Genomic DNA, 12,061 nt, shown 5'->3' with positions numbered 1-12,061 from the left:
ATACTTTTAAAAAAATAAAAAATAAATTGAAACACCATTTACACAAATGATTCTTCTTAACTACTTGTGGCACTTTTCATCTTTCCTTATTGGTTGGATAGATAACTACCCTTTTAATCAAAATAGTCAAAGTTAAGGGTCATTAGACAGTTTGCGCAAATGACGTAAAAGTTATAAGTCAGCTTATAAGTTGGAATTTATAAGTCACATCTTCATACAACAAACAATAAACCCTGGAAAGTTACTTATAAATTCTAACTTATAAATTATACGTCATTTGCACAAACTGTCTATTACAGATATATTCCAAATTTGCATATGTGTGTAATTGAATTATTAAAATGTAATGAACTTATTTCCCACTTATTACAGCTTCGTTGTATTCAATGAACTCGCTTGATATTCACGAGTGTTTATGATGCATAATTAGTTAATTATTAATTTATCGCTATGTCAAAGTCGACATTACACATGAGTTTGAGTGCGAATAAATTTAGCTGTAGTATCAATATCACGTTTATTAAACATATCACTGCCAATAGAATCATCATGTGCATCGTATTGATGAAATGTAATTTCCATAAATTTTAGTAAAAAATATTTGTAAATGAAGTGAAAGCTCCCACTCAAATGTTTTCAGTTTAAATGGGAAATAGATCCATTTCATCGTACCTAATGACACATTCAATGGTTTTTGTGATTTAATTGATTTCCATTGTACATTGCATTCGGTCGGACAGAAAATTGGAAAACAGCGACACCGTGAACCGTAGCTGAAACTAATAATTACCGCAAATAACCTCAGTTGGGTAATCTGATCTGTTCACTACGTTACAGTTTTTTAAATATTTAGAGGAGTGATACACGTTTTTACCAAAAATTATGGACAACTGGAAACCCCTCGGAGGTAATATTTTTAATAAAATAATTATTAAGAGACTGAGTGTCTAAATTGTATAACTGTTACATATTCACAAAGTGCTGTGAAACATCATTTAAATAATGAATGATTACTGTCAGTTCTGATACAACAATTTTCGGAATTTAGGAATCAAACCTAAAAAAATCCCAAAAAATTTTTAAACTTAAGAATTTATAGGAACATTAAAAATTTCAAGAATTTTTATGAATTGAATCTTAAATTTCATTATTCTTCTTAAAAATTCCTAAAAATTTCTTAAAATTCCAAAAATTCGTAAACTTAAGACAATTTTAACCTTTTGGGGGATTTTTAGTTCTAAATTACCGACGATATGATGAAATTTTAGATAAATCTAGTGATTTGATCAAATTTAGTGGTACTATTTACCTTCTTGTTTGATCGAAAGAATGGAAATAAAACCGGTTCCACCATTTGCTTTACATATTTTCCCCTATATTAATATTTAGCTATTTTTATAGTCGAATGTTGAAATTTAAATTTTTACATAGAAATTTGTTATAATAAAATTTAAATTCAATTTAAGCGAAAAAATCCTTAATTTCTTAATAAAAGCTACAAAAATGTTTACACCTCTAACCATACTTATGCTGCTTATGTCTAACGAAAAACCTACAAGACTGATGATGGTATTCTCCGAACACTATACAAGCAATTCGACCGACAATATAGGAAAGAAAGGTGAAAGGAGAATCTATCTAATATTTATTTATGGAAATTGATCGAGATTTTAAATCGACTAAGTTATGGGGTTTAAATAAGTTAAATTTGTTGTTGCATGCAATACCAAAAAGGTTAAAAATATTTAATATATAATCCTTAATAATCCCTTTATAAATAAATCCTTTTCTCGATGATTTTTTTCGTCTTTATTTTGCTTTCTTTTTTGCTAAAGCGAAAAACTTAAAGCATTATAAATTGAGATGAGTTGTAATGTAAAGTTTCTAGAGAGAATATAATCTTCTCATTTTTTTTTCTTCGTTGAAGAATATCCCAAAGAAGATAAAGTTGAAATTGAGTAAGTTAATCATATTTTAGGGTTTTTTTTTTCTTCAGAGATGTTAATGTTTACTAACCTGAACCGTGAACTGACGTGAAAAATCTGAAACATTAAAATTTACCTCAGGACTATACACCATTAAAAAAGGAGTGCGACGTCAACATTAGATTACGCACCTCAACTCCAAAATTTTTTGTTTTCAAATGTAGTTGATTTGTGGACAGAGTCGCGGACAAAAAATGGACTGTCGAATTGGTAAAATGAAAACTTCGAAGCAGCTACTGTATGTTAACTGTTAGCGAGAAATATAGCAAACTCCTCTAACGAATAGGGAGAAAAGGTGCACTTTACCTACCGGTGCCGAATAAGATGACTTTGATCAGAATCAGCTATGGGCCACTTGAGGCTGTATTTTTTTTATAATTTCACATATAAAATATTTATTGATGTGAATACAATAACCTCAGCTCATATATAGGTCTAGGTATGGGCCTGTCTTTTGTATACTCTAAATAAATTAAATTTGTAGGTAAGGTTGGTCATAATCATAAACACGTGTAGAAATTTTTATTAAAAACAGCGTTAAGCTAACATCAAATGAATTATAATTACTATAGCTGTACGATGAATACTTTAGGTAGAGAAAAAGTTAGCTGGAAATGTTTCCCAACGAATTTCCCATCTAATTAATGTTAGAACTTGTTAGTGCTTGATTGTGCTCTATCGCTTGTGTTAAATGTTAATTATTAATGTTAGGGAAAACATTTTAATTTGCCGTCAAGTCAATCAATCAATAAATAATGAAGTTCGGACCGAAAGTAAATAAGTTTTAACAAGCCAAAAAAACACCAAACCAATTGACAAAATTTCTTCAATCAATTAGTTTCGATCATTCCTCACTATATAAGCTGCAACTCATTAAATGAAAATGAAAATATTTACTTTAGGCTTTATCTTGTTTCATTTTATGCTTTCGGTATTAATGGCATCAGAGACACTTAATATTTATTGTAGAAAAATAAACGTCCTTCTAATGAAGGCATGTCATTTCACATTTTATATATATATATTCTACCAACGTTCCAGCAAATTTCTTATGCTATGAAGACAAGTAAAATGGAGTAAAGTTTAATATTTGTCATTAAAAATTAAGGGAAAGAAAATTCACGAACGATTTAATTCGCTTGAAAAATTCAAATGGTTGTGTAATTGCTGACGTCGGGATTTACACATTTCCATAGAAGACTTATTCAACGATGTATGCAAACAAAAATTATCTTCATACAGCACTTTGTTATCTGTGTTAACGTTGTCGCTGCCTGCCTGATGTATCTCTATACGCGGAGAGAGCATTATTCCCTTTCCACACTGTAAAATTAATCGACGGTGTATTGGTGTGTACACCGTCGACGGTACTACCTTTTATACATTATTTTGTGACACTATATAATGATATTTCAGATAAATGAAGAAATAAAGCGAATCAGAGTGTTCGTTATGCATAATTGTTTTGTCTGTGTCATTCTTTGCGATATATAGGTACGTTGTGGTATATAAAAAAAGAGACGCTCAAAATCGTATGCTTCGACCCACAAACGAAAAATCCATACAGTCTTCAAACACAGATTTATTACAGTGTTGTTTATAGGGCAATTTATTTTCGTTTTCATTTTATATTTCTCATTTGTCAATCACTTTTTCGTTAATTGGCATAATAGGATTGTCTAGTCTGCTTTATATTATCTCGAACAGTAAACAAGTCGTCGATCTCGTTGATCATTCTTTAATTACAGTCTACACATCGAACCTCTTGTCTTCTTAAAGGATTACTCGCGGACGCCAATTATAGTTGGGAACTATGATAATTTTATGTTTTTTTTTTATCGAAAGATAATGATAATCAGGACAAAATATTTGTAGACCCATGAGAGTTCATATTGGCATTACTCGGGACGACATTATAAAACATAATTAAAACTGTTCTTAGAACAACATACATTTAGAATTTGGATAAAGTGGAGAAAATGTAGTTCCTGGATAATCACTGAGATGGTCAATCCTTCAAGTTGGAGCGACCTTTTCAAAGTTCATCGGTGTAAACTGTGACCGGAAATTTTCTAATAAACTAAACTCAAAGTACGTTTTCACTTTTCGTGGGTTTTCGATTGTTTCCATCGGTTTATTCGTTCCACACTCATTCCATCTCATAACAGTGTTCGTTCATTTCTTCCCTTCCACACGTACGAATGAGCGCAACGATTCTCTTTGCGTTTTCCCTGTTGAGTGTGGAAAGCATAAAAAGCTTTGCGCACAAATAAAACTACCGAAATGTTCATAAGACTTGATTACCACTTACCAAAAAAGTTCTCCGTTTGAGAGTACAAATTGATTTTTTTTTCAATTTTTCCTTTGTATATTTGACAGTTTGCTCTCTAACGGCTCTCACACAGAGTACGTTTTGTTAAGTGGAAATCATACTTAACTCAGAGCTGGTGAAACTGCAACGACAAAATCTATTTTTTATTGAAATCTAACACACCAGAGGTCGTAAATTCAAAAAAAAGGACGACTACAATGGTACAAATGCTTCCTGTAATCATTTCACGTCACAAGCATATAGAGTCAAATAGACCAATGCGATGCATCAACTGTTATTTCGGTATGACTACTTTATACTCATGATGACCAAAAATACAGCACTGGAAATAAGAAAATATTTTCGGAATCGGCTGTATTAGTACGAACTGAACTGAACTGAACGAACTTTATTATTCTACAAAATACAAATAAGTCTATAATAATAACATTTCGACTATAGCAAGAGTTTAGCCTAAGAACGGCTTTTCAACTTAATTTAGTGTTAGCGTGTTAGTTATTTACATGGCGATGGGCGAGCGAGAAGGCGAAAGGAAAACTTAACAAAAACCTTTACTGATACTTGTGTATTAGTACGAATGTTGTTGTCTCAGATATAAAGATTTGACAGTTTGGATATTGTCAGTTTTTATTATCCAAGCGGGTTGTGTACAAAGTCTTTTTAAGTCTCCTTCAAACTATATAAAGTCTATGTAAAAAATGTACAATTCCCATTATCAGAATTACTTATTGTCCTTTGCATTAGTTTGCTTTTGTACGGCCGTAACGCCATCAAATATATTGGTGGTCTCACCGGTGCCAAGTGATTCACATTTTAAAATAAGCGAAGCAATAACAGTAGGACTAGCAAATGTCGGACACACTGTCACCATTGTTTCTGCTTATGATTACAAGCCACAAAACATGTCTAAGGTTCAATCGATTCAAGTGACTGGTGCTGTTCAATGGGCAGAAGGTAAACAAGACTTAATGGAAAGCTAAAATTTGTTTGTCAATCTTATATACAAATAGCAAACGACAATTCACTTACAATTAAGAGCTCATAGCCTGAAACTGCAAATACCCGAACTTGTTTTGACCTGAACCTGATTGAATCAACTTTGATACGATCTGATTTTAGTGATTAGGTCTAACCTAACCTGAAACCTGACAGGTTGACCTGCAAATTCGTATAAAAATTCAAGTGACCTGAAACCTGACCTGGCAGGTTGGATTGAAACAGATTCAGGTCGGGCTTGTTTTCTAAAATTACCAGACCTGACCTGAAATTGCCGGTAATACAGATTTTTACCTGCGATCAACCTCGGGCGACAGAACTTTGAAGCCGCTGTGGACAACACATGACCGATTTTAAAATAAAACTACACAGACCGTCTAAACGGTCTAAACGTAAGAAATATTCCGTATTTAGAATGGAATCTGCAGCCAAACTTTCAAATTTCGTTCTAAATATCTAAATTTTGAGGTTTCAACGATTTTAAAATCATTCTAATTGAATAGAATGGTGACACAAGCTGTTTAATAATCTCTAAAAACATATCTTTAGTTTCCACTAAAATTGACTGAATCAATGCATAATATACTTCACTGAACACACTGCCTAGACATCGTTTAACATCGACAAAAATTCTACGCTGCAAGCGCATTTCATCTAATAATAATGAACTTTCAAGACTGATTTCTTTAATTAACATTTAAATGATTTGCACTCGATATAAACCTCACACATTATGCATTTGTTATGCATAATGTTTATATTGTGTATCCATATACCATCGATCCTCGCACAGTGGTATGGCATGGTATGGCACTATGGTATGGCTGCGATATATACCGCTCTCTTCATGAATAAATAATGCAGAGCTTTCGAAATTATGAAATAAATTAGAGTTTATAGCTGAGTGAAAATTGTTGTGCTTAAAATAATGTTCGACAGTAAATGTTAAAACTTTATGTTTTTGCAACAACTCTGCAATATGAATGTATAAACTAAAAACGAAAATTTTACTATACAAAGCTGACATTACAACCAGCCAGTCAGTGTATAATGCATTATGGCTGCGATGTATATATACTTCGAAGTTTTGCATCTCATCTTAATATTTTTCTTGCTCGGCTCTTATGGTTTATACATTTTCTCGTCTTTCGCTTTCCAAATTCGTTGCAATAAATTACTATCTGTTTCAACGTTTTTCTTTTTTATTTTAAGAATTCAAAGCCAAGGATCTAGGCGCATTTGAGAAGTCGCCGGTCGATACCATGGTCTCAATGTTATTTTCCGGCGGTTGGGATTTATGCAATCTTACGTTAACCGATCCAGCTGTGAGAGCCTTATTTAACCATACCTACGACTTGGTTATCGTTGATATTTTCGGCACCGAATCTTTGATAGTATTGGGTCAAATATTTAACGCACCAGTCGTTGGTTTCTCAGCATACAGTACGGCAAAATGGACAAATCTGCTCCCAGTGTCATACAAGTTGAACTTTTCGAACAGAGTAGCTTCATTGTTTCATCGTATACATTACAGTATATTCCATATGTACGAATCAATTACGTTAGCATACTTGCACCATCCATTACAGGTAAAGGAATTTGTGAAACAATTTCACAAAATTGAGTTTTACATTCTTCTTTCAGCGTTCCGTGTACATTAATGCATTTCCGAATGTTAAATTATCATATGATGACGCTAGAAATAATGTTGCGATAACATTTGTGAGCTCACATTCCTCTTTGACCGAGCCAACGACCAAAGTCTGTATGAGCTTACCGCTTACATTAATCATTTAATTTTAAATTCTCGTTGGTAGGTACCGAATGTAATTGAAATCGGTGGAATCCACGTCGAATGGAACGGGTTTAAAAGACCAGAACGTCCATTATCTCAGGTAAATAAAACTACAAAGGTCGGTCGACACTTGTCGATGAAATCAAATATTTTTTCAAATTCAATTTCGACTGGAGATCGGAATGTCAGAGGATCGAACATCATTTGCGACTTTTGTAATAATTCTCTTATCTACGATGGGAACAGAAAATTACACCTCATAATCCAGTCAAATTGGGGAGTAGCAATATTTAATCGACATCAATTTGACTTCAGGATATCAAACAATTCATTGACACAGCCACTGATGGTGTTGTGTACCTTTCATTCGGTTCCATTTCGAAAGGTAAAGAACTTCCAACGAATAAACGAGACACTTTCATCAACACCTTTGCCAAGCATAAGCAAAAGTTCATTTGGAAATTTAGCGAACCTACAGTAAAAATGCCGGAAAATGTTTTAGCTAAGAGTTGGTTTCCACAAGCAGGTGATTATTTCTATAACACTCACTAAACCAGAAGCTTGTACCGAATCAGCTACAGCTGAACTTCACCAGCTGATCAACAAAAACACTCTACTTGTATAATATACAATCAAAACACATTCTAAGCAAAGAGTTTACTACAGTCATACGTGTTATGTGCGCACACAGATGACATCAACATATGTATGCACTGTAGCTTGCCTTTGAATTGTTTTCAAATGAAGTTGTTCAGCTGTAACTGATTCGGCAGTAGCTTCTGATCTATGTAGGAAAAATATTTTCGCTTGTGCTCAAGTTTCTGCAACATCTGCTTCCAGATATTCTTGGGCATATGAATGTGAAGGCATTTATATCAGACGGTGATTTGTTGGATTGTATTGAAGCTGTTTATCACGGTGTACCTATCCTAGGAATACCTCTCTTCATCGACCAAATAAGAAATGTTAAACGAGCCTCGGAAACTGGGTGGGCTGTGACACTGGATTACAGCAATATCACTGCAATTTCTGTCGAGTGGGCTTTGAATGAAATTTTACAAGACAAGTAATTATCAGATCTGAAGTCCAGTAATGTACCGACGGTCATGTTTATTTCATTATTTTGTTAAAGATATTTGGAAAAAGCTCAATCAGTGTCAAAACATTATCGTGACCAGCCGATGACCCCAATGAACACCATGGTTTATTGGTCGGAATATGTGATTCGGCACAGAGGAGCACCTCATTTGCGTGCACCGCGTATCGACTTGAACTATATCCAATACCATAATGTCGATGTTTTCGTGGCAATATTTTGTTTCATTATGCTTTATGTATATGCGGTGAAATGGACGATGCACAAAGTTTTCTGGCAAAAGTCTAGACTACGAGTGAAAGTGGAAAGAAAAGAGCAATAAAAAGATACATTTGAAAGTTGCAATAAGCAAAAGATACGAGGAGGGCATCATAATCATTGGAATGATAAGAAATATAGCGATTTACGTTCGCTGAATCATTGTAGGTAAAATGAATTTTGGAAAAGTTTTTTTTTATTTTGAAAATAATAACGACAGAAAAGAGGTGTCTTTAGCAGACACCCAACCTTGAATTGTGTACTGAGTAAATATTTTTTTTATCCCCATCAACAAAGAACGCTGACACTTTTGAAGATATAAAATAAAAATGAAATTAATGTTAAAAGAACAATTTGTAATTGGTTTGACTTATCCCTCTTGATGAATGCGTAACTGTGGAGTCTACAAAATGTAGACGGTGAATTAACGGTTTACAAGCAAAGCTGTATCGGCGTCAATGATTTTGAAACTTGATTTGACAAGAAGTGGTTACTTCATGTCGTGAGATACAGTCTGCCCATCGTTGTTGAAAACTTTAATGGGAAATAACATTTTCAAATGGAACGAAAACTTCGCGCTATACTCGCATTTGAATAATTTTGCTGTAAAACAAACTGAATGCAGTGCAGAACAGAAACACCACAACATAAAATTCGAATCTACCAACCAACGTACACATAATACCAGCATTTATCAAATTGGATATATTGCCAGAATTTGTTATTACATTAGTATGCAGAAACCATTGCCGTTGCATTACACAAAATGGAAATCTCCAATGCATTTGGGCAGCGTCTAGGAAAACCGATTTATATCCTTCAACATTTAGACTCGCTGGAACGAAATTTAATTAATTTAACTGAAACTCTATTATGCTAACCATCGTTTATTGAATTCAACTTTAAATTGGCTTTGAAGTAGTTGCTTGTAGAACATTTTTAATGTACTTGTAAACAAACAGAGCGATTCTTCTGAAAAACAGAAGACCGAAATCGGACGCATTTTCTATTGGAATTTTTTTTAAGTACCTAGAAAGGTATTCGACCCCAGAAGCCAAAACCACTTTCAAAAAAATTCTTCGAAGATTGTGTGACTAGTGTGAGGTGATCGAAAAATGAAAACTTGCACTTTTCTTACAAAAATTTCTCCAGTTACACGAGCCGTACAGGATCGTGTGGGGTGTCATTAGAAAGTTAATTACATGTACTTCCGGGGCAAATAGGGTCTTATTTGGTTTGAAATTCATCTACACTGAAATATGTACAGTTGAAGTTTTCAACCGAAAAAAGACTGAAAACTTACACTTTTTTTACAGAAATTTCTCTAGGTACACGGAACGTGCATGGTTGTGTGGGGTGTCATTAGAAAGGTAATTGCATGTTTTTTCTACCAGCCACAAAAGCTTCGAAGAATTTTTTTGAAAGTGGTTTTGGCTTCTGGGGTCGAATACCTTACTGGGCACATATAAAAAATGCATCCGATTTCGGTCTTCTGTTTTTCAGAAGAATCCCTCACACTGTTGTCGCATATATACTGTAAATAGTGGTAAGCTGTATTGGTGGACGTTCAGTATCATTCATTAGTTCAGTGAGTGGGTTATCCAAAATTAAAAGGAACCCGACCCGAAACCAGACCCGCTTTTACAGTTTCACACTTTTTTTTACCGTTTTTTTCTTCTTCCGATGAAAGAAAAAGTTTCCTTCTAATTCTGAGAAAATTAACTCATTACACTACTTTACCGTTGCTAACACAATACAGTTATTCCCTCAGAGTAATCATACCTAGAGAGGAAATTACGAACAGAATTACGTAAAATTTGTGGTCCGACATGAAATACGTAATATTTGATAGTGTGAGTTTTTCCCTACTAAAATTTAAATGTGCCTAGTAGAAGGATTTTAAATTTTTTTTTAACAATTTTACATACAGTTACCACCGATATCAACAAACACAACGAAAATAATAGAAATTGACCCGTGTTGTTTTGTGCAGCAAATCAGTTGTACAATTTTACATTACACAACCGAAAAGAAATGTCTGAAAATTGCTTGCATCGAAAGATTTAAAGTAATAGATTTGATATGATGGGACTATAGTCTTGGGAACGTTTTAATGAAATAAAACAAAACTTTAGTGTTACTTGCACGCACAAATTTCCTGTATATTTCGTCTTTTACTTGTTACCCGAAAAAAATGAGCAGGCATTTCCCTTGACTCCTTTACTTTGGCATCCCTTAATGAAGCATGTTTGCACCATATTTTATGTATAATAATAGGTAATTATTGCGAACGAAACAAGAATTTCAAAACGCGTTTTGGAAAATACAAAACTGACAACTATCAAAATTTTCAACGCCTACATGTGTTAGTGAAAATCTCTACGTAAAATTGTACGAAATGTGAATCTTAGACAAACTGATGTCGAAACCACATTTTATCGTACGAAATACCTGTCTAGGTATGATTTCTCTAAGGTTATTCCACACAATGTCGCGACCCTAAGTTTCCCACTATATCTTTATAACCAGTATAGTCACTCTAGAATAGCGGGGTTAGTTTAATTTATCGTCTACAGCTATAACGTATGGCAAACTACTGACATTTCTAGCACCACAGATATGCTAAAATTGAAATTTTACGAACGGGACATTCAAGTGTGGAATGACTTTAAAAGTAAATCATTTTAACACGTTACGAGTCCTCAGCGACCTTTGACACCAGAGATAAATGATTATTTCAGTGCGACAGTTTTTAATGCATCTTGTGTAAGAGTCTCTGTACTGTATGTACGTTTACATAAAATAAAATGTAAACATTCCCGTTAAGGTAATAAATTTTCACATTTCATATGGCACGGGAATAGTTGGTTTTATGAGTTTTTAGTTTGTTTCTTTATTGTTCAATGTGCTTTTAGTATCATGTCGGTAACACAGAAGAGAATCTAGAATTTGACAGAATTCCGTTTTTGTGATTACACACTAGGGGGTAATCATTTACTTCTTCTTTCGATTTTCTGGCTACGATGGAGTAATATAATCTGAGGTCACGGAATTATTATTCATTTAGTTGAGCAACATAGAATTGACTTAACTCGTAAATTTTAAATAAAATAACGAAAACAAAATATCTAAGATATCGTTTGAAAATTCTCTAAAGCCGGATGAGATAGACAGTGCCAGAATGCTTTTCAACAGTGAAAGAATTAATAACAAATTTCCTATACTCACAAAATAAGAATTTTGGTTTTCTGATTGGAGAGCCGGCTTTGAAGTGCTATCTTAGGGAAAATTTTTAATGAATAATAAGTCTAACGAAGTAAAAGATTTTCCATCGAACATTAGACGATAATTTAAACTAAACAATTGGCAGTAGTAAAATGTTGCGATTGAGGGATGCCGCACTTATTGGACTAAATAAAGTAGACCTCTCGATGACGATGCGCTTGTCACTTATTCAATTTATGGTTCCTCTGAATGGGATGTTCCAAGGTAAATATAGCGTGGATCAGATGTGCGCTGGCACGAAAGTTCGATACAAACGTCATCTCATCCATTCGGTAAAAGCAAAATAGGGAATAGAAAGTCGGGCCATCTGTTGT

General features: G+C 33.7%; 1 protein-coding gene across 2 annotated transcripts; it reads left to right on the top strand.

The window, feature by feature from the left end:
* Window positions 1-4,931: 4,931 nt before the first annotated feature.
* On the top strand, window positions 4,932-8,783 carry LOC119068375 (UDP-glucosyltransferase 2-like). Of its 2 annotated transcripts, XM_037171944.1 has the most exons (7): window positions 4,932-5,271; window positions 6,526-6,902; window positions 6,958-7,074; window positions 7,131-7,208; window positions 7,424-7,634; window positions 7,949-8,174; window positions 8,241-8,783. In XM_037171944.1, exons 1-7 carry the CDS (start codon window positions 5,016-5,018, stop codon window positions 8,524-8,526), a joined length of 1,551 nt encoding a protein of 516 aa, XP_037027839.1. In that variant the 5' UTR covers window positions 4,932-5,015; the 3' UTR covers window positions 8,527-8,783. The 2 variants fall into 2 exon arrangements, with proteins under 2 accessions (XP_037027839.1, XP_037027840.1); XM_037171945.1 differs by lacking the exon at window positions 6,958-7,074.
* Window positions 8,784-12,061: the final 3,278 nt, after the last annotated feature.

The sequence above is a fragment of the Bradysia coprophila genome (assembly GCF_014529535.1).
Source record: "Bradysia coprophila strain Holo2 chromosome X unlocalized genomic scaffold, BU_Bcop_v1 contig_173, whole genome shotgun sequence".
NCBI lineage: Eukaryota > Metazoa > Arthropoda > Insecta > Diptera > Sciaridae > Bradysia > Bradysia coprophila.
Note: the sequence above shows the minus strand (reverse complement) of the source record. Positions and strands in the feature narration are given on the sequence as shown.